This window comes from Achroia grisella, unplaced genomic scaffold (genome assembly GCF_030625045.1).
Source record: "Achroia grisella isolate CSIRO2021 unplaced genomic scaffold, CSIRO_AGI_Agris_v1 utg660, whole genome shotgun sequence".
NCBI lineage: Eukaryota > Metazoa > Arthropoda > Insecta > Lepidoptera > Pyralidae > Achroia > Achroia grisella.
In genome coordinates, this window is record NW_026712984.1 from 4840743 (window position 1) to 4864111 (window position 23369).

The 23369-nt window shown below is 33.8% G+C and overlaps 2 protein-coding genes across 3 annotated transcripts in view; one reads left to right on the plus strand and one right to left on the minus strand.

The window, feature by feature from the left end:
• LOC131849825 (zinc finger protein ubi-d4 A-like) overlaps positions 1-13396 on the minus strand; it is a 28385-nt gene extending 14989 nt beyond the window's left edge. Inside the window, exons 1-6 of the mRNA XM_059199950.1 lie at positions 13326-13396; positions 13080-13189; positions 11534-11627; positions 10786-10966; positions 9876-10079; positions 8936-9017 (exon numbers count right to left, since the gene is read on the minus strand). Of these exons, the coding sequence (XP_059055933.1) occupies positions 8936-9017; positions 9876-10079; positions 10786-10966; positions 11534-11627; positions 13080-13189; positions 13326-13381 (727 nt within the window). The 5' untranslated portion in view covers positions 13382-13396. The remainder of the gene's footprint in view (positions 1-8935; positions 9018-9875; positions 10080-10785; positions 10967-11533; positions 11628-13079; positions 13190-13325) is intronic.
• Positions 13397-13878: 482 nt separating this feature from the next.
• LOC131849819 (nuclear transcription factor Y subunit gamma) lies at positions 13879-23001 on the plus strand. 2 transcript variants are annotated; one of them, XM_059199944.1, is made up of 8 exons: positions 13879-14152; positions 16734-16872; positions 17381-17566; positions 18401-18532; positions 19646-19738; positions 20112-20216; positions 21341-21451; positions 22319-23001. In XM_059199944.1, exons 1-8 carry the CDS (start codon positions 14127-14129, stop codon positions 22397-22399), a joined length of 873 nt encoding a protein of 290 aa, XP_059055927.1. In that variant the 5' UTR covers positions 13879-14126; the 3' UTR covers positions 22400-23001. The 2 variants fall into 2 exon arrangements, with proteins under 2 accessions (XP_059055927.1, XP_059055928.1); XM_059199945.1 differs by having other exon boundaries at positions 19658-19738.
• The last annotated feature ends 368 nt before the right edge of the window (positions 23002-23369 follow it).

The following is a 23369-nucleotide window of genomic DNA, read 5'->3' on the forward strand; positions in this document are numbered from 1 at the left end:
GATAAAATTAGAATTTATACAATAAAAATAATAGAAACATGTAAAACTTACCGTGCGTAGTGCCTCCATCTGGTATATTACCACTCGAATATGCAAACTTAAAAATGTATCTAAGTATTTTTGGGGGAATTTGGGAGGCTACGTCATCAGAACAGACCACATAGGAGGCACCACGACGGCAACGGCGTATTGTATCTATTTACGTAGACTTCCAATAATTATCGGTCATCAATCAACATATAGTGTAACACAACATCAAACAATGTATAAGAACGCAACGCCAAGAGAATTTAATTCGCAAAGTTTTAATGCAAATTACCTAAAGTTACCTTTACTAAATACAGAGGTAATTTACCTTACCTGTATTCTTTTTTTGAGAAAATTAGTATTAACCGATAAAATATATGAAAACGATTTTTGTTTTTTAAACTAAATTACCGAATCACCAAAGAGGTGAAATTATTGAAATGTTATTTTATCAAAACTAACATTATTTACGCCCATAGACAACTGTATCATTACTTGATGGATTTATATCATATTGTAAAATAATATAAGTGCATCAAGTAGTGATGTGGACTTCCGCAAAATTACACCTAATTGGATTGAACTGTATCGTTTGCGTTCTTATACAGTGCGCTCACATTACTGCCGGTCCGTCGTGATACGTGTACTCAGTTCTGTTGGACGCAGACACCCGCGTGGTGGAGTTTGATTGATGACTTCAAATCAATGGATCTGCCATTTGACACACGCTTAATTTTAATTAACACATACATAATGATATTTAAAGGTACGCTGGGAATTTTGCACCTAATATACACATTTGATGAACCTAAAGTTTAACATTTACCGAAACATCTAGTCTTTTATATAATAGTTCAATTATTAACACGTTAAAGACCGCATGCCCACAGGTGAGTCACTCACTCCGCAACGAAAGTAAATGTACACGTTGGGACCTGGTGATCACCCGTGGGCACTTTAATTGAAATAAATCTAGGGGTTAAATAATGTCTACCTCAAATCATTATACACTAAAAAACCTACTAAAAAATAATTAACGTAATTAACAATAAAAAAAATGTTTATGTGAGAAATAAGATTCTTCAATGCGGTCTTCAACATGTTAAATCCAATCGTAGATCGTAATCGTAACTTTAGTTATATATAGTTTGTAAATAGTTCATCAAACGTCACAACAAAATCCTCAGCGTATCAACAACAAGATCCAAACTTGGAGTCCAATCAAAATAATCAACAAATCACAATGTTACATTTGGATAATTTTATTTCTTATTCAACATAAATATTCTTGTATAAATTTATAACAATCTTTGGGTGCTAATAATAGTTTGGATCTAAGAATAACGCGAAGACCTAAAACGTCACTGAACCGCTAAAATACTAATAAATAAATGATACAGTTAATGAAACACAAGTCACATACAATGACTAAAATTTTATAATAATACTGAATTTTCTTAATCATTTCATAACGTTTAAAGGTTTCCTCTAAATTTTATTTATATAGAAAATTATATACAGAGAAGGCAGTATTGGAAAGTAATGGCAATTCAGGTTAATAAATCCCTGCCCAATACAGAAATAGTCATGAAAATATATAATTATTGTGCGGGGATCCAATTTGCAGACCACCAAAGTGAGGAAAATCCTAAGCCACTAAACCACCGATGTATTCAGGTGGAATAATTAAAAATAATAGTATAACATGACGTAGTTTTGAAAATACTACTTATTACATAAACCTGTGATATAATCATTGCCAATACCGATTCATATAAAAAAATCAAATAATCATTATTTGAATTTGTACCTAAAACGTTCAAACATTGGTGCCAAAGTTCATTTTTCAAATATAACGTTTTTATAACTACTAAAATTAAACTAATTTATGTTAGATTAAATTTGTGACAAAGTGTATATACATTTTATTGAGTTTGGCACAGAATACAGAATAAAACTTTAGTCATTGCTACAGATAAATTCCTAGACATAGAGAAAAGAAATAAATAAACTATCACAGACACATGAGTCGTACACATACAATCAAACCAACCTGTGCTAAAATTTAAAAATTGTGATTAAAAAGTATGATTAATTCATAAGATCGTTTAGAATAAGGATTTAATAGGTATGAAGGTGCAATTAAGTCTTTACAGTATCATCCTTCCATGTACTCAAAAAACCTTAAAAATAAAGAAAAAAGATCATAATACAATATTTACAATTTAAAATTAGAATTAAAATACATTTCCAATATAAACAATAAAGTTTTTTTTCTAACATTAAGAAAATATATTCGGCCAGTCTTTTAGATATCGAGTAGTAATATCATTAATAATGTCGAATACACATTAATTATTTTTAAACAATATTAATTCTTCAGTATATATAAGTGTATACAAATGTTTTACATGCTATAATTATTAAAATAAAAAAGCGTTTAAATAATAACGAGACAAGAATTACTGTACATAAATACATCAATTGCAACTTCATACCAATGAATTCAGTATTGAACCTTTTTCAGTAGCATCTATCAATATCTATTCAAATAAAAAATATACACTTAAAAAAATCAAAAGATAATTACCTGGATCCGCTTACACCTTTCCAAAACATGTACATAAATATTTTGACATACTTTGTCAATTGTATGTTAATAGAATATACAGCAGTTAAATAAAAATACTTTCATCTTTTCTTGAACAAGAAAAAGAAACTATTATTTCTTAAAAATATTTGCTGAAATTACTAGCAAAAATATGGCAGATCTAGAATTAAGAGTATCGAATTCAACATGCAATATAAAAGTAAGACTGATAAAATAAATAAAACGTGATACTTAAAACAATTGATAAATCAGAAAAAATACTAAAAAACTTATGATTGTTTTTCGGACTACTCTCAATGCTGTTGGCCGCAGCTGGCCTTTACAGCTTCACCGGACGGTAGAGGGCGAGTGCAGATGGTACTCCAATTTCGCGGAAGAACTTATAGAGCGGCTAAAGGCCAAGTCCCGCCTGACGGATACGACCTCTGATGAATGAACCTACCCTGTCTTGCTTTCACAATGACAGAAAATATAAGCATATATAAGTAATGATACATATATTGTACAGACAAAACTTCCGTAAAAAAATACAGTAAAAATGTTATCAAAATGAGTTTGTTTAGTAGCAAGCGGAGAAATAAACAGAGACTTCCGTTTATACTATTTATAGATACATTATTGAATATAAAGGTTCATTACTGAATAATAACTAGTCTATACCCTACATCAGAGCTGTCCAAACCATGGCCCGCGGCTTAAATTGATGCGGACCGCTAAATATTTTTTTTTTGTATAGAGAAAATTATACAAAATTATAATTTTTAATAATCCCAAATGATTTGATGAATAAATTATTTCTCTTCTACTCTTATAACCATGCATTGTGTCTAACTACTACCAATACTGACGTTAACGTTGACAGAATTGTAAAAGATAAATTAATGCAATAATAAAATAATGATATTCTACCTGCATTTTGTTTTTACAAATATTTTGCGGCCCCTCAATGAATTTAGTAATATTTACGGGCCATAAATCCTATCTAGTTTGGACAGCCCTGCCCTACATTATAAATAACAGAACTACACTAGTCGCCCGACCACTCTGGTAAAAATATATCTGGCAGTGTATTTATTATATGTATAATTGGTGTCACAGATTCCATAAAATTCCTACTTTTGTTTATTACGCAATTTGCACTATATAGGTTTCGTAATTGACGCGGTCTCGCGTGCGTTATTCACAAAAACGTCACACCTACCTATTTTAACAGTTGAGGTATTTTGTCTCTCTCTTTAGGTTAATATCTTAATTTGCAAGTAAGGGACAAACACACAAATTATATGGGTGGAGGAATAACGTTTTTATGTATAAAATAGACAGAATTTAGAGACCTGTCACATAAGCGATTTTCAAACGCAAAATGTAGATACACTGATGATGAAATTGTTTCATATAAATTTGTATATAAAAAAAATGTACAGGGTTAGTCCGTAAAGGGTACACTAAGCAGTAGTACAGTACAGTAAGTAAGGTAAAAATAAAGTCGAAATCAGAAAATACATTTAGAACTAACTATTCATAATTTATAATAAAATGTGCGCGCCATCTAGTGCCAAGTCAAGCAGAGCTTGTGCTATGGGTATTAGATAACAGAATGAAATTCGTTGTTTGATACTTAGATATACATAAAACTTGATACTTATATATATTTTTTATATTTGTTTCTATGATTCAATTTTGAAAATATTACTATTCACACAACTCGGAATCTAGGAGGCAGAAGAAAGCCTGAGGCGTTGTCTCGGGCAACAAGATCACGGCCGGCAAACGAATTACTGTCGCCTTGGTATACCATTTACTCGTAACCCTGTATATGAATCTAACACTATAGTTACGTTTACAAATAGCTCATGTGAAGTGGTTTTTGGCGACGAACAAAACCAGTGTGTTTTTATTAAACTAAAATATACACATCCAATAAAATACTAAACACTTGGCCTTAACAAATCAATTTAAATGCAAGCTTAACATTTTAAACATAAATAATAATTTTGAATGGCAGCACTGAGACTTTTCACAGACAACGGCTTGCTTCAAATGAACAACTTTAACTAGTAACCGTTGGCCGTTAATAAGAAATACATTATTTGTGATATTAAAATACTGAAATAAATATATAATAATACTAATTAAATTATAGATAATAAGTGTCTATCTGTTTGACATATTTTCATGACTAAGCTGAAGAATCTTAACAAATTTTTGAATGAAGATTGTATAAAGATTTTTAAATAAAAAAATCAGATAGAATATGAATTAGGGAAAACTCTATATGCAGACGAATCCGCGGGTAAGACCTAGTAAAAAAAATTAGGTTACTATTTAAAATACAGTGCAACAATAAATAACATACGCACGAAAGTCTCAGACCGCCAAATATTTATAAAAGTCTAATAATTCGCCTAAAAATAAGTAATAATTATTAATCGGATAGTCCAAGGAGATTCACTTACACCACTAACACTATACACGTACGTACACAACAATAAAAAGGCATATTTTGCGACTCCGATAAGCCGACACTGTCCGGTCTTAAAGTGGGCTCACATGTCGGGTTCAGACCGGACGACCAGTGATGACGAGAGTCGACGGCGTCGTTCGATTGGCTCGTTTCCAGAGAGGGCGGAGCTTAACAACCAATACGCAAAACGTTGGCACGGGCCGTTCGTTCTAACCCTGATGACGTGGCCCACACTTACTGTTATGTGTCCGTCAGTCTTTGCTTACAGATAAGCAAAAAACAAGCATTTCTTCCATTTAAACAAACTAGTGGTCGCCCAGTGATCGAAATTCAACCATAATTAATTTAACATTCAGTAAGACTATAGACTAATAATATTAAAGACAAACAATATTAATCTATTCTCAATTTAACCACATATTTTAACAATAAACAAAAGTGTATATATGTGTCCAAAAAAGGGTAGGGTATCTAATGTTTTTTTATTGATTTATATAAGATTAGCATTCTGAACTCCTCTTTATAAAATATATAAGTGTGCGAAATTTTATACTCCTCCGTCAGCGTAATTTTCGTAAAAAGGGGTACAATGTTTTTGTTTCACGTATTAATATTCATTCATAATTTAAGAGCCACATTATTGTCGGTGGCGCTGTTGCCAGTTTCCACGACCTTCCAACATGCTCTTTAAATTTTGGTACATAACAACTCCAATTTATTTTTTTTAATTGTGCATTTTGTATTGATTTACTATATAGATTTAAAATATATGTACAGTCGGACACATAACAGTAAGCACCTCGAATTATTATTTATTGCTCGACCTAGTCCCGCCTATGTTACATCTACGTTACAGTACTCATTGGCCCTGCACTATAACTATGTGATGCTTATATAATGATATATTTATATTTATCTAAGCTATCCGAATTACAAGCAGACGTCCATACAACTAGTTTGTTAAAGTCTTGTAAACAGACCTTTTAAAAATCAACGTTACATTCAACAGATGTAACGACTACAATGTTCTATATCCTAAGATAATGCGGATTACAGTTGTCAATCAAAATATAAACAAATTGATTATATCTTAAGGAAGCATCTCGATGCATGAAAACGCAGTGCGATTATAGGATGCCGCACTCTTTTCAATAACTAACCTTTTATAGCTAGTTGTCAAAATGATATTAACGCCCCATCTGTGAGACCAATTACAGGACTTCTCTCAGATGGCGCTTTCGAGTCTTCTGTAATGTATCCAATAATTTTTAATGTAGTTTAAAATATTATTGGGTACTCTACAGATGGAGCTATAGTGTCCGAGTTAATTAATAATTGGCTCCTTCGCAGATGAGAGGTTAAAAGCATGACGCACCGCTTCCTACCGCACCGTAATGCTACCTTAATTTGCCGTCCCTCAATTAAAAACTTATAAAATTTTGTACAACTTGAAAACAAGATTTTATATATATTTTTTAAAGTGACAGTAGTTCGTTTTCATTATATTCACTGATAAAAAGACGTCTGGTCGCATATCGAATAATATACAGAATTAACTACAAAAGCTCAGGTCCAATCTATTATATGTGTATATTTAGTAAGTATTGAGCAATTCATATTGTTTACCATCGAGGTATGTGGTTGGTTTGCCAATTTATTATACTGTATAAAAATCTATTGCAGAAAACATTACGACATTATATTTCGATTGTATTTGTTGCGGTTTCTTTATAGCTTTTTAATTATATTAAATATTGCTCTCAAATATTCCGTTACTTGTATATAGGCACCGTGGTCTGACATAACTGTATTGGTTTTACATGGCAAATACAAAATTTCTAGATATTCATAGCTAATAAACACTTATGTACTTTGTTATAATAACAATTCAGTAATAACTTCTAAAAATTATTGGAGTTATAAATAAAGTCACTATGACAAAGTACTAAACTGTGTTCGTATTATTGACTGCACGAATAATCGGTATCAAATATTATAGATTACAATTAGTACAAAAAGAGTCATTAAAAACAATCAACACCATATTATAATGGCTTCGATAAAAAAATAAAGTTCATTTGGAAGACTTTATTTTTTGTACTGCATTTCAATTAAGAATTAATTTAATTTACTTCAATTTAGTATTTATACATACTCTTTTAAATTTTAATTCTAAAATAAATTACTAAAATACTAAGCATTATTGTGTTGTGCAATAAAAAAACCGCAACGCCGTGTAAAAAATACTAATATTCTTAATGCGTAAGCTCTTGATATGGTCTAAACACTACACTATGACGCAGTTCTATACTTATTTATAAACGTTATATATTACAAACTGGCTTATAATTGTATCAAAATAGATTCACCGTGCTATTCATAAATAATTCCTATGCAGTTATCTGTCTGTAATAATAACCTTCGATTATACAGCGCCATCTAGTCACAAAGCTAAGCAGAGTTTATGGGTTAGTACCCACAAATTAGGATACTAGTATTTAAATATTTCTATCAGTTTTCACTAGACAACTGACAGAAATACTTACATCACATTATCATGTAATACTTGTGGCATCTTCATGCATTTCAGAGAAAGGTATCATGCCTCTTATCCTGAAACCCCCAACCGCTCCAAAACAGATCCCGTGGTATACTACCCAGCTTGTATTTTATGTATTCTATTTTATTGTTAAGCCACTGTGTATTCTTGATTATAATATTGTTTTAAATCTCATTGGAATATATCATGAGCTGAAAATAAGATGAATAGGTATCTTTTGCCAAAAAATATTTGCCCTAAACCTTTTTTTTCTTACTATACATTTGAAATACATAGATTGAGACTGCCCGAAAAGTATATAATATATGATAATATAATTTCTTTAGTATACAGGTCAAAACGATTATACCCTCACGAGAATTATAATTAAATATTAATAATAGTTTTTTTTTATATATTCGACAAAAGTAATTTTGTGTTAAAATAAGTAAGAATACATCAAGTCGAACCAGTTAATTTTGATAAAAATTGTGATAAAAAATATTACTACGCTCGAAAATAATTTCATTTGAAATTAAACAATAATCAATTGAGATTAATAATGCATTAAACTAGCACAAGATTAGCTTTAGATTAGCATTTCAAACTTGTTTTCCAATAAACAATACATCGTACACCATACGGCCATAGACAACTGGAGTTTTAAAAAAATTGTATTCATACATTTTTCATTCAATTTCTCTATGGTATATTTGTAATTCAATTTAAAAAGTGCAAACAAATAAATTCTGTTACCAAAACCTTGTGATATATATCGTTAAAACCCTCAAGAATATCACAAGTGGGGAGGGGAGTGTAATGTAAATGTAAAATATCATGTGTATTTATATTTTCGCCAAACGGTGATTTATAAACCACAGAGCAACGTGTAGTGTGACGGTTGATTTGTATAGAATAAAATTAGAATGCACTTTTTCGATTTTAGATTTAAGATTTTTTCGATTTAAGATTCTTTGTAGGTACTAAAAATACACCTGATTTTCTTTCTTTTCTTTCTGATATTTTAGTGCGAGACCTCACATCTTTTGACAAAATGGTGGAAAAGAGAAGGGCGGAGGTTTTGAAATGCTAAAATACATCATGTGACTAAAAATGCTAAAGAAATCAAGTTATATAAGTCCAAAGCAATTATTTTTGTCTCTGCCATTTATATTTTTTAAAATACTTGTCAGACAGTCTCTGATCGTATCGCATCTCAATATAATTTTCTAGCTGCCTATATAGGACCTGAGCTGAGTTGTGAGGCACTAATGTCGTCGCCTCGTGGACTTACGTTCGCAGCCGAATGGTTTCTCTGCGTCGCCGGGCACTTCGTAAGGTAAGGTACCTTGGCCGGCGCGTTTACGGCCTCGACCCTGAAAAATTTACATTTAACTATTACTAATACTGCCGCCTATATTAAATCTAATAATTTAAGTAAATCTCAAATATAATAAAAAAATTATAATAATTAAATTCATAAATATCATCTCATATTTTTTTGTATGTACAAAAGAATATGAGATTTATGTCCTGTTAATTTTATTTACTGTGTACTAGTACAATATATATATAAACCTTCCTCTTGAATAACTGTGTATTCCTTAAACTGTATTCCGAACAGACAGCGGAAGAGTCTCCATTTTACACTATATAAAGATATTTGCACCACCAATTAGTTTCTGTTACCAATCAATCGTCTGGTAAAAAATACAGCAAGATGTTAAGTTGATGTTAAATGAACCAAAGTTTATTTAACATTATAAATAGATTTATTTAACACTAGCTGTGCATGCGGTTTCACCCGCGTTAAATTTATAGCCTATATGTTATTCTGATGTATAAGCCATATTACTGTAAAGTTTCATCAAAATCCGTTCAGTAATTTTTGCGTCAAAGAGTAATAACTATCCATCTAATCACGTACTTTTGCATTTATAATATTAATAAATTATAACCACATTATATTTTCATACTGAGGACTCTTATCCTGCTACTTTCACATGCTACGACCGGAACATTTTTTTTTCTCCGAGTATATTTGCAATCAGTCCCAAGACTATGAGCAAATCTGTTCTGTAATGTTGTCATCTAGAGTGGCTTACCATTTGAAACTTCTACTCATCTGAACATAGATCGGAACATAGCTTAAAAAGCAGGCTGTTTGACGCCTGAAATAGGTGAGACTGAGGCACTCACACACAGGCTTTTTAGTTTATCTCAGAGATACATACCGCACGGCCTCTTTTAGCAGGAGTGTCATCAGGTTGTGACTTTCTGGTCCTACCACCGCGGCTGCCCGGTCCTGTGGGTGTCGCTCCTCCACGCCGCTTGCGTCTGTTAGCGTATGTATCATCATAATAATCCTCATCTGACTCCGGATCGGGCTCCTCTCCTGTTTCCATTTCTTCTATTGCTAGTTCATCATAGAACCATTCCTGCAACAATTATCATTATATTAATAAGTGATGAGTGAAGCAATAACTTTGTACCCCTTTTACGGAAATTCAGAAGAAGAGTATGAAATTTCGCACACTTATCCTTTAAAAGAGATGGATGGATTGTAGAATGCTAATATTTTTTTTTTAATTATAAATTAAATAACAAAAAAAATTCAAATAAATCTTACTATAATAACAATTACAGTAAGTTTTTATTGAATATCTATAACTTATAGGTGACTGACATAGTGATCTATCAACGCACAGCCCAAAACACTGGAGGGATCGGGCTGAAATTTGGCATGCAGGTAGATGTTATGACGTAAGCATCCGCTAAGAAAGGATTTTGATTAATTCTACCCCCAAGGGGATAAAATAGGGGATGAAAGTTTGTATGAAACTTTGTCAATTTTATATCGATCGGGAAACTTTGCATGCATAAAACTTCTATGACGTAGGCATCCCCTAAGAAAGGATTTTGTTAAATTCCACCCCTAAGGGGATAAATTAACGCGAGCGAAGCCGCGGGCAAAAGCTAGTTAACTGTAAATTAGAAACTCCATTGCCTTTAGATATACCATTCATTTATCAATATGTACTATATCTATTAAGTTTTTCACATCGACATTTGATAATAAACCTACACCTACACCACCTCAGATCCGAGAATAACAATTCTGAATATTGAACATTTAAAATTCACCTTTGGATCATCTTTAGCGGCAGTTTGTGACCCATCACGACTGTCTTCGCCACCAAGAATATCGCCAGGGATGCCGGAACTGTTGTCTCCATCGCCAGTGTGGTCTGCTAAATTATCTGCTCCACTCCAGCCCCATCGTGTGGACGACATTGTTAAATATTGGCGGCGAGATTTGCGCCATCTGAGGTAACAAGTTGTATATGATTAATAATCATGGGGAGGAAGAGGTTTGTTACTAATGTGGATTAATAACTCCTTTCCTAGCGATGTACCATGCCTGGTTGACATCCTGGAAACCATCATGTTAAGTTTTTGGTGCATTTCCCATTATGGCCTAACTGACCTGACCTCATACTTTAATTATCATCCTTCAGTGCCCCGTTAGCGTATGCCATTAGCGCAAGATGGAGCACCATTTAATTATCATCAATTAATAATAATAACCATATTGTACAGTACAACTATACATATAATTGTCAGCAGTTTTATGCAACATGCGCGCGACCTTATTACTTATCGAGACATTTAATGAAGCTTAAAATTTTGTTTTAAACAATAACCACAATACTTTTGGTCCTTCGAGCCGGATTGTCTTCTTTACCCATTATAAAATCATTATAAAAAATGGAGTCAGAAAACTTTTGAAATTGAAACCACAGATACCGCTACGTTAATAAAGATTATTTCTATTTCCATTTAATAACTAATACAATCAAATTGAGAAACTCCTCCTCTTTTAAAAAGTTACCTCTGTGCTGGATATGTGTACACCTGGCCCTCTCTTGCTCCAGGCATCCTCTGTTTTCTTGTCATAAACAAATTGCAATGACTTTGTGCGACACCTAAACACAAGAATTACTGCATTACTTAATGAGATGCTATAAGATTGAGTGCTAAATTAGACCAGTTTAGCATAGGACTGGTTTCCCTCAAGATGGCTGACCCCGTAATGACAAGGTATGGAGACATGACACAATATTCATCAAGAATGACAATGAATGAGGTGCGATAGACATCACATGAAGAAGACATGAAGTATTTGGTGCTGTTCATATAAATAGACAATAGTTACTATTTTCTTTCTTTTATTTCCTATTCCAGTAAATATATGTATTCCTATCTGCAATCAGTCCTGGAACTATGGGATCTTTTGAGTGTGGGAACTGAAATGGAATGTCCACCACAGTGGGAGGATATGCTTGTTACGAAGTCTGTGAAACATTACATAATGTTGTTTATTTTTAGTTGCTTAGGGTAGTGTTATTCTAATAGTTGAGCAGCCAGTTGAATTTGGTGGTTACTAAGGTACTTTTTTTATTTTGTTTTGGAACTGAGGCTCTCATTAGCATGCCAAGTTCTTTGTGAATTTCATTGTTGGTGATGAACCCAGGGACACCCAATATTATTGTATGTTAGACTTTGTTTCTGTAAGATTATAAGATGCATCTCATCTTATTAGTTTCATGCATCTCGTTAGTTAGGCTACTAAGATGCATCTCATTTGAGCCATTGTGCACAAAATAGGAATAGAGATACCAAGACAACAAGGTTTCCACCTAGCTTCATTTGTATTAATGGTTTTTGTTAACCAATTCTGGTTGTCAGTTGATATCAGATAAAATAATACTTATCAATTACAAATGCAAATTCACCATTACCCTTGCCCTTCAATAAGTTTTTCTCAAGAAAAAGTAACTTATAACAATCTCAAAGGTCTTTACTGAATTAACCAATTGATTTCGGGAAAGGGGATTGTTAGTAATCTGGATTAATAAACTCAATGCAATCAGGTTTCCCCTGATAACCATCATGAGAAGTTCCTAAGGAGTTTGTTATAATGGGTTAATTGGCCTGACTACATACTCATCCTATTGTCATTCAATGGTGCCCCGCCAGGGTATACCGTTAGCGCAGTCGGAGGCAACATTCCATTATCATCATCTGCTTCTTCCTTATCCCATTTATTTAAATCGATTTATTTTTTTAATGGATGTACCATTAAAAAAATAAGTCGATTCAACAGATTAGTGACCTCATAAAATGAAATTAGTTGATACACCCCGCCCTCTTAGGAAAGCCATTCGAGCGGCGTCGTCGACACGGAGCGTAGGGTCACTTTGTTTTTGTGAGCCCACTCTTAAGGGAGAAATCATAACAAACTCTTTCGCATTTATTTCAGTCAGGCGGCTAAAAGGGTGACTAAATCATTAATATCTATGATATGTATTTATGGTAGTACACCTAAGCTACATCGGAGTCGAAGAAAATGGTGTCAAAAATCAATACACACTTACCGGTTTGAGTATCGATAAATGGCATACGCATCCTTCTTTCGGCACATAGTCGTGAATTAAATGTTGAAGAATTTTCGATAATCTCCTTATAACTCGGGTCATGGAGAAAACTGAAATCCAACGAAACATTGCCAGTATAAACACACAACCAAGTAACAGATATACACTTGTAAAGTATCGAATTAATTTAATAAAAGATCAGAACTTTTATAATTCTAATTATGAATAGATAAACCTGCTATTTACCTTTCAATTTTAGCTAAATTAGATTGATTAACTATTTGTATTTCGGTAGCCGCCATTTTAGCAGACGCTGACCCGACTATGATGACGTCACCAACGAACGTCAAATATCAGTACTGAATGAAATGAATGATAAAGCTCTGTTTCCTGCTCTATCTATGGTTTCCACTGAGATTTAGGCACTTCTTTTTTATTTGTTTTTTAATAATGTCTTATTTCCGTTTACTATTGCCAGTGTAATTGAAATGAAGTAATAAGGAATTTTGTTCAGTTTAATACAAAAAAAATTATCGACTATTTACTAAGATTGTATTAACTAATTAGGAGTTTATCAAAAGTTTGAATATTAAAAAATAGGGTTTCATTTAAGAAAAAAAAACTTAATCAAAGTATTACACTTAAGCTACATTTTTAGTGTTATATTAGACAAAATCAATTATTAGAGAAAAATTTAATAATCAGGTAACATGAATATTTTATTTAAAGTCTTGTTGACTTGTCAAGTTGATTGTTTATGTTAAATAAAGTTAAGTAGATATTTGTAAATAATTAGATGGTAACACTAAAATGAAACGTAAAGCTTGTGACTGGTCATCGGTGGACGAATCGTGGAAGCGGCGCATTTTCTGTAATTGGTGATTGGAGATCCCCAAATATTACACTGATTATTGGTTACTGTGTTTTATTAAACTTTGGCCGCGGATAATAATTTCTTTTTCCGAAACAACAAAATTTATATTGTGTAAAAAGTGAAAAACAATTTCATAAGTGCGACGTTGCCGTTCTGTGTACATAAAATTCAAGATGTCTGTATGCTTCTTTGTGCCTGCGTAAGTTGCCGTTCCAATATATAAATCCAATTGATAAGTAACACCTTTTATCAGCAGCAGCGATGATTAATTGTGAAAAAATGTAATTATTTAATAATGATTCTGTATTTACTTGCTGTCTTTTTTACATCTTTGCTTTATAACCTTTCAACCATTCCAACTATAGACAAATATACAATACAACGCATTTACCCGGTTTTGTCTCCGTTTGTTTGGACCAATGTAAATAACATTGTTTTTTACTTACAACGTTTATTATTATTTTGTTGATGTTTTGTATTATAATAGAATAAATAGTATAAAATATAAATGTTACTCGTATAAACGGGCAAGCAGTCAAATATCAGTAAATTCGTCAAATGCGAGCCGGTACACTTAGTATAGGTATTACACGTTGTTGTTGTTTTCAATTACGTAAATAAGTTATAAGGGGGGCTACACACGTTCATATAATCATTATCAATTTATTAGTAGTGATGGATTAATTATTTTATGTAATTGGAAAGACAAACCGATGATAAGTGATCATGACTTCATCATGGAGCGTCTATAGTATGTATTTATGCGTTGCTATTACCACAGATAAGATATTACATACTATTATGGACATGGAGAAAGCGGTTTAGCCGCTGAAATACATGAAGCTGAGGAACCCCTTGACGTTACAGATTGTGATCATCGCTGTTAAAATCGGTTATCAATGAATACATACTAATAACAATACGTTCCCCACTTAGCTTTATAAGTACACAGGTAACTATCTACAACTGCAAAATAACAATGACATCGACTAAGATTTGTTTTTTTTTATTTAGAGGGTATTTTTGTAATTTTTGTAAAGAGAGGCAAAAGAAAACTGATGGCCCACTTTATGGAAATGTCGCTCATATAGGTAGGAGTTGATCTTTAATCGCTCCATAAGTCCTTCACACGCACACACGCACGCCCACACACAAACATACGCACGCACACACAAACACGCACACGCACACGCTCACAAACACGCACGAACATTTAAACACGCAGCACCATCTAGTCCCAAGCTAAGCAGAGCTTGTGTTATAATGATAGTAAACCATTGAGACAGATATAGATAAACTTAAAAATATTTTTTTTATGAATACATATAATAATATAATTACATAAAAAATAAACAAACTGAAAGTATCCTATATTAGTAGTTATATTTTTTCTTTACTTTTTTTTTATTTCTTAATATTTTACGGCTCTGGATACAAGTCATTTTTAGCCCAACATAAAGTACAAAAACTTAAAAACTCATCATCATCATTGCCTTGCCTTTATCGTGTTATTTGTGGTCGGCGCTGTATGTAATTCTCTTCCACTGCTCTCTATCAGTCGTCATATCTGAGCATACTCTTCTTATATATATACATACATTGCTAGCAATTGATCACCTGACATGGTACATTGCTAGCAATGGATCACCTGACATGGTACATTGCTAGCAATTGATCACCTGACATGGTACATTGCTAGCAATGGATCACATGACATGGTACATTGCTAGCAATTGATCACCTGACATGGTACATTGCTAGCAATTGATCACCTGACATGGTACATTGCTAGCAATGGATCACCTGACATGGTACATTGCTAGCAATTGATCACCTGACATGGTACATTGCTAGCAATTGATCACCTGACATGGTACATTGCTAGCAATTGATCACCTGACATGGTACATTGCTAGCAATTGATCACCTGACATGGTACATTGCTAGCAATTGATCACCTGACATGGTACATTGCTAGCAATTGATCACCTGACATGGTACATTGCTAGCAATTGATCACCTGACATGGTACATTGCTAGCAGTGGCGTTATTAATCCACATTACTAACAATCCCCTAATCCACATTACTAACAATCCCCTTCCCCCTTCAAATGGACCGTTAGAAGCTGCTGTCGAGCTAAGACAAACTGAGCAGAAACTCAGCTCTTATTCTTTTTACTTAAATGAGCTTGTGGCTCGTGTGTGTAACTACTTACATGTTTAACAAAAACAAGTTCATTTTTAAATTCAAAGAATGACCGCCAGCATATGCTATTGCAATTTTGTAAAAAGGAAATAGTGCAATCAATGGCCGTAACCAAACAAACCAGTCCTCACAAGCAGCGCCCGTCTACTAGTATGACGAATGAACCATCATTGCATTCCACCGTATTAGTAGGAGCTCATTTATCCGGGCAACCACGTCGCCATAGGTTCAAACTTGTGGAGTTGTAGCTATAAAGCTAGTTTTATCCACATATAAATAAAATTGAAGTGTCTGCTCGTAATATTGAAATAACCGTTTTTACTACACGCATATGAATATAAATATGGTACATATACACCAAAATAACATTTTTACAATTTTTGTCTGTCTGCCTGTTTGCTCCGGCTAATCTCTGAAATGGTTGGACCGATTTTGACGGGACTTTTTTTGGCAAGCTGATGTAATGACCAACTTAGGCTACTTTTGTTTTAGAAAATAAAGTTAAATTCCACGCGGACGAAGTTGCGGGTACAGCTAGTAAATAAATTAATTCTGAGGTTATTTTGTGGACAGTGATCAGGGTGGCGCATCAGGCGTGGCTGAGGAGGTGGAAACGGAAGGTGGCGAGGAGGCGGCCCCCGCGGAGAATGCGCAACTCAATCTACAGCAGTTCTGGTTGAAAGTCACTGAGGATATTAAGAAAGTTACCACAGTAAGTGTTTTGTTTAATCTTTACCTTTACATAGAATATAAAATGAAGTATATTTCGCTGTCTGGTTGCTTAGATCTTTTAAACTACGCAACGGATTTTAATGCAGTTTATAGCAATAGATGGAGTGATCAAGAGGAAGGTTTATATATTATATGTTGTCGATTAAATAGACATAATACATTTTTCAAAAAACTAGAATTGCCTCCTTTTATATAAATCAAGTAAATTAACCACGGCCCTTTTTACGAAAATTAGTGATACAAATACATAGCCATATATATTTTTTTGTAAATACATACATATTATACATAGAAAACACCCAGACCTATACAAACAATCATCATGAATACAAGTATTTTACCGTGCGAGGAATCGAACCCGCGACCGTCATATGTAAGGCAATGTGCTAAACCGTTAAACCACCAAGGCCGTCAATTCCCAATCCACCTTTTAGAATAACCACCTCAATAAACGTTTTAGTTAAATTTTATTTGATGTTTATTACCAGGAAGACTTCAAAATGCAAGCGCTTCCTCTAGCACGAATAAAGAAGATAATGAAATTGGATGAAGAAGTAAAGATGATATCCGCAGAAGCGCCAGTACTGTTCGCCAAAGCAGCTGAGATCTTTATTCATGAGCTCACGCTGAGGGCCTGGTCGCACACAGAAGACAACAAGCGGAGAACATTGCAGGTAAGAAATAACCAGAAACGTGGACCCAATATGGATGTAGATTCAATAACGGTCGGAATTTTAATTTTTATATATTTTACTAGCTGTACCCGCGACTCCGTCCGCGTGGAATTTTACTTTATTTTTCTAAAATAAAAGTAGCCTAAGTTACTCCTTATTACATTAGCTACCTGCCAATAAAAGTTCCGTCAAAATCGGTCCAGCCTTTTCAGAGATTAGCTGGAACACCCACACAGACGGACAAAAATTATAAAAAATCTGATTTTTGTGTATGTACTGTATTATATTAATATGCATGTAGTAAAAAACTGTTATTTCAATATTACATACAGACACTCCAATTTTGTATGTATACATTTAAACTGTTAAATTGAACAATAGGCCGGCTTAATGCTATTAGCATTCTCTATCAGTATTAGGGAGTGCAGAGATACTCAAAGGATTTAGTTCATTAAATAAAAAAATTATAAAACAGATATATTTACTAATATTATATACGCGAAAGTTTGTGAGTATGTATGGATATTTGTTACTCTTTCACACAAAAACTACTGAACGGATTTTAATGAAACTTTACAGTAATTAACTTATACATCAGAATAAAAAGAAGAAGAAACTTTATTATTATTACTATTACTTAATCATGGGGATTGTTAGTAATGTGGACTGATGATCTTATTGCTAGCAATGTATCATATCCGGTTGACCTCCTCCTGGTTCCTCCTGGAAACAAACCATCGTGATAATTTCTTGGTGAAATTTTGTCAGCGATTCTCACAGAACGTAAAGTGATACATCATGGTAGTTATATAAAAATGTTGTATTATTTTTTAGCGGAACGACATAGCAATGGCGATATCCAAGTCCGACCAGTTCGATTTCCTGATCGACATCGTACCGCGGCACGAGGTGAAGCCGAACAAACCGCGAGAAGATCCGCCCAGACCAAGCCCATCTACTGATCAGGTAACAGACTTCATCAGTACATAGTATAAAAAAAAGTCGCTGTCGCTGTCTGTCCATCCCTATGTATGCTTAAATCTTTAAAACTACGCAACGGAATTTAAAGTTTCTTGTTTAATAGATAGAGTGATTCAAGAGGAAGGTTTATATATATAATACATGTACACACGAGTGCGAAGCCGGGGCAAGTAATCAGTTATATATAAACTATTATATACTTTACATTTTGTTAATAATAATGGATTTATGCACCCGCCTGCGCTAACGGTTTACGCTGGTGGGGCACCAAGATGATAGGATGCGCATAAGGTAAGGTCAGTTGGCCCATTATAACAAATTCAGCAGGAATTTATTACGATGGTTTTCGCGGGAAACCACGTGGAGGTCAAGTGGACTTGGTATATTGCTAGCGATGGAGTAATTAGTTCATATTACTAACAACCTCTTTTCCCCCCCTAACTATGGTTTTTTTATGGATTATAATGGAATGATACACCGGCCTGCGCTAACGGTTTCCGCTGGCGGGGCACTAGTGGAGCATGATAAGATGAGAATGATATCAGGTCAGTTGGCCTGTCGTGACAAATTGACTAGGAATTTATCACGATGGTTTCCAGGAGGAACCGCGTGGATGTCAACCTGACATGGTACATTGCTAGCAATAAGATCATCAGTCCACATTACTACCCTTGCCACCGGACATTATTAGTACCTATTTAATTTATGATTTCATAATTTTTGACACAATATAAGGACTTTTATCCAGAGCCGTAAAACATCTTCTAATATATAAAATTCTCGTATTACAATGTTAGTTACCATACTCCTCCGAAACAGCTTGACCGATTTTTATGAAATCTTATATGCGTATTCAGGCTACTATCTATATCTATGTTTCGTACCCCTAAGTGATAAGGGTTGCCCCTTGCATTTATTTTTTGGACATTTTTTTTATATACTGTAGCATTAAAAATACATGTAACTAAATTTTCACCCTTCTACCGTCAACCCGTATTTTTAATAGCGGTTTTAATTTATATGGTAAAACAATGTTTGCGGGGTCAGCTAGTGGTAAATAAATATGTATTGTGTTTATGACGTATTGAGTGTGGACAGTACTACCTGCAGTTGGCGCAGCAGCATCAGGCGGCGCTACAGGGCACCACGCAGCCACAGATCGTCATACAGCCGTGTGCACAGATTGTACAGGTCAGTACCTTAGTACTGACTAAGTATTTTATTAATATTATATTATCTTAATCTTATTTATATTAATATTATAAACGCGGAAGTTTGTGAATATGAATGGATAGATGGAGTGTCGGCGGGGGTGTAGGGGGTGATGAACAGGGCAGCACAGGCAATCACCCGGGGCCTCGCGTAACAACCAAAGCAAATTTTAAACAACCAGTGAGTGAACTATTAAAATATACAAATAATAAAAAATGTAAGATATGGCATAGTTTTCTCGAATCACTCACACATGACCTGGCATTTATCATTATATTTCGCCCAATTTACATAATAACTTTTTAAAAAACCAAAATTTTTGAAAATGATGTATTAATCTGTTTATTTGCAGAGTTCAAGCGCGGGCACATCGTCCAACAATGTGGTGAGTCCACCACAACCTGTGACTCTGGTGCAGCAGGTGTTAACGCCTTCTGGGGAACTGCAGCAGTTGCCGGTCAGTTGTTTTGTTTTAAATAAATAATACACTTATTCATTCATATATAGTTATATATGATGTAAGAAGCAGACAAATTATACTGAGATGGGTCCCCGGGCACTGAAACTTACAAACAAAACAAAAAGACAATAAAAATGTTTACCAACTGGCAAAGTTGGGCAAAAATCGCCCAACAGGGCCCTGAAGCCTTCTGTGGCGTACCTCGTTGTCTAACACTAAGACATCTAGAATAGAATAGAATAGAATAGAATAGAAAATCATTTATTCAAATAAACTCACATTGAAGCACTTTTGAATAGTCATTACATTTTTTAATCTACCGCAAATCCATCTCAAACTAATAACCAAACAGCACTGAATCACGGTACAATATGCCAGAATTAGTACATTCAAAAGCCCAAATAACTGGCTCCAATAGACTATTGATATTGAGTAAAAACAATATATGCATCATGACTAGGGCTCTCACTGGACACTGCAAATTGAATAAATACATAGCAAAACTAGGCTTAACTTAACAATCTGCACATTTTGCCAAGCTGAAGAGAAAACGCCACTATGCATCCTATGTGGTTGTAGCCCATTCATGCGTAAAAGAAATATCTTCTTTGGAAAGTATACACTCTATCTTGAGGACATAAAAATCCTTGGATTCTTATCCCTGATGAGTTTAGGTAGGCTAGGCAGCTAGGCAGCTAGCCTAGTAACTTTGAAAAACAGCACAATAGATATGCTGCTGCTCTGCAGGTCGCAATGCTACAACTCACAACAGCCCAAGTCCCAAACCCTGAAATAAAAAAATGTATAGGATATTTCTAATATGGACCATCTTATACTAATTGAACAGAGTGCAAAGCACGGAGCGATCTTAGTGATCAGATTTGCACACTTTGTCAATAAAAGAAATGGCTTGATCGATATAGACCAAAATTTCATCGAAAATAACCATCAGGCCTCCATCTTTACCATTTAAAAAAATTCCAATCGGTCAAGCCGAGTTTTTAAGAATAAACGCGCTCCGCTCTACATGTGACCTGGTGTAAACAACACCGGTAACAGACCTAATTCTATATTGAGCCCGTATTACTTTTATCTTAATCTTAAATGTATATTTATTACAGATCCAGCTGACACAAGCACAACTAAATATGATCCGGCTACAGATACAAAACAATCCCAATCAACCAATTATAATACAAGGCCAGCCGCAACAGTCGCCACAGATCATACAGGTATGTAGATAGTAGATACTGGAGTTTTATAAAAAAAATCGCCGAAGTAGAATTCATAGAAAATCGAAAAATCTTAGTCATTCCTAATTCAGCCAAGCCGTTCACTTTATTAGATGCGCTTAGTTTGGAATTTCGGAGTGTGAAAGGAACCAATGAAATATGCTTCCTTAAAATAATGCCTGAATTATAGCGGAAATTAACCCCATAGCTAGCCATGTACTATTTCAGGTTGACTGTCTTATGGAAGTCATTGTAGTTAATTTCTTTAATGTTTTGTTGCGTTATATATTTTTTTTATATATTCTATATACCTTAAATATTTGTATGTATATGTATTTAGTATTCATATAATATTTAACTCTCTTTTTATAGTGCGCCACCTACCTTTCCCTCACCCAATACTTTTATCTCCCAGGTTGTCTGTAAGAGATCGCTTTGAGCGATAACGCCGCCTTTTGTTCGCATATTTTTCTTTCTTTCTTTTTTGTAATTATTTGTTTTTTTATGCACAATAAAGTTTTTATTATTATTATTATTGATTGCTGATAAACACGCTAACTACTGGGCTAAGTCTGTCCAATCATGCTAATCCTATCGTCGCCCATTAAAAATGCTATTTTTTTTTAGGCATGATAATAGTGGTGCGCTCGCTTGCGCTAACGATATACGCTAGCGGGGCACCAGTGGAGGATTGTTGATTATGAGGTCAGGTCAGTTAGCACATCGTGGTAAATTCATTAGGAATTTAACAACATAGTTTCCAAGAGGAACCCTGTGGAACTACAGAATGTACCACACATTGCTAGCAATGGGGTTCTTATTCCACATAACTGTCCCAATACTAAGATATTAAAATATATTTTCCAGGTGTCATCACAGGCGCAGCATCAGCACCAACCCCAGCAGGTGTTCCTAGCTCAAGTTGCCAATAGTCAAGAAGAATCATAGTACAATCATAAGTAACAACTGTAAACATTAAAATCAGGAGCTTTCACTACCGTAGTCTCGAAAAATTTGCCATATATCAAAAATATTTGAGCAAGTTTTAAATTTTTTAACGTAGATTGATTTCAAGCTCTCAAGTCTTGCCAATTATCAAAAACATTTGAACAAGTATATTTTTTTTGCTGTTTCAAGTATTTTCAAGTTTTCTATATCTTTTAATGATTAATTAGAAATTATTTTTATCTTTATTTCTTGTACTGTTGTATTTAATATCTAATTACATTACAATTTGGGTATTCTTTAAATTTTTCTCAATTTTACTCATGATGGGTATTGCTGGATTAAAGTATTTTGATAGCAAACTAAATCTCTATATTGATAAATTAAAATTCATATATATACATTCTGTTTAATCGACGATTTTGCTAACTTAAGTAGTGAATCCTCATAAAACAAATAGGATTGTTTTCCAAACGATAGTATAGAATGTCCATAATATTTGACACAGAAAAACGCCAAGTACTCTAGTGGCATTTTTTTACTTACCAGACTAATTATCATGGGATATTAAAACATCTGGATAATTGGGAGTAAGAAAAAAAATTGTACATTTAACATTCCCCAACACACATTAGTGCTGTTTTATTGGTACATTGTCCAGAGACGTAATATGGGGAGTGCAGGATTCATAGCCTAGATATAATCGGTTTAACTAATAGCCTTACTTCTCATGGTCGTGGGTTCGATGCCCCGCACGACGCAAACATTTGTATGTATAAGTATGATTTCTTGTATCGGTTGGGTGTTTTCTTCGTATATTATGTATGTATTTATAAAAAAACTGTTAAGTTTTTGTATCAGTTGTCTAGTTCCCATAATACAAGTTTTGAAATCAAATTTTGAAAAACTATTATTTAAATACGACGAATTTAAAATAGGCAATTCGAAGGTTTTAGCCCCATTCTGACACGGG

Bases quoted from the DNA above. Each gene is read 5' to 3' on its own strand.
- LOC131849819 (XM_059199944.1), top strand. From the start codon at position 14,127: ATGTCTGTATGCTTCTTTGTGCCTGC. The intron at 14,153-16,733 runs GTAAGTTGCCGT...TTTTGTGGACAG, and splicing joins GTATGCTTCTTTGTGCCTGC to TGATCAGGGTGGCGCATCAG. The intron at 18,533-19,645 runs GTAACAGACTTC...GAGTGTGGACAG, and splicing joins CAAGCCCATCTACTGATCAG to TACTACCTGCAGTTGGCGCA.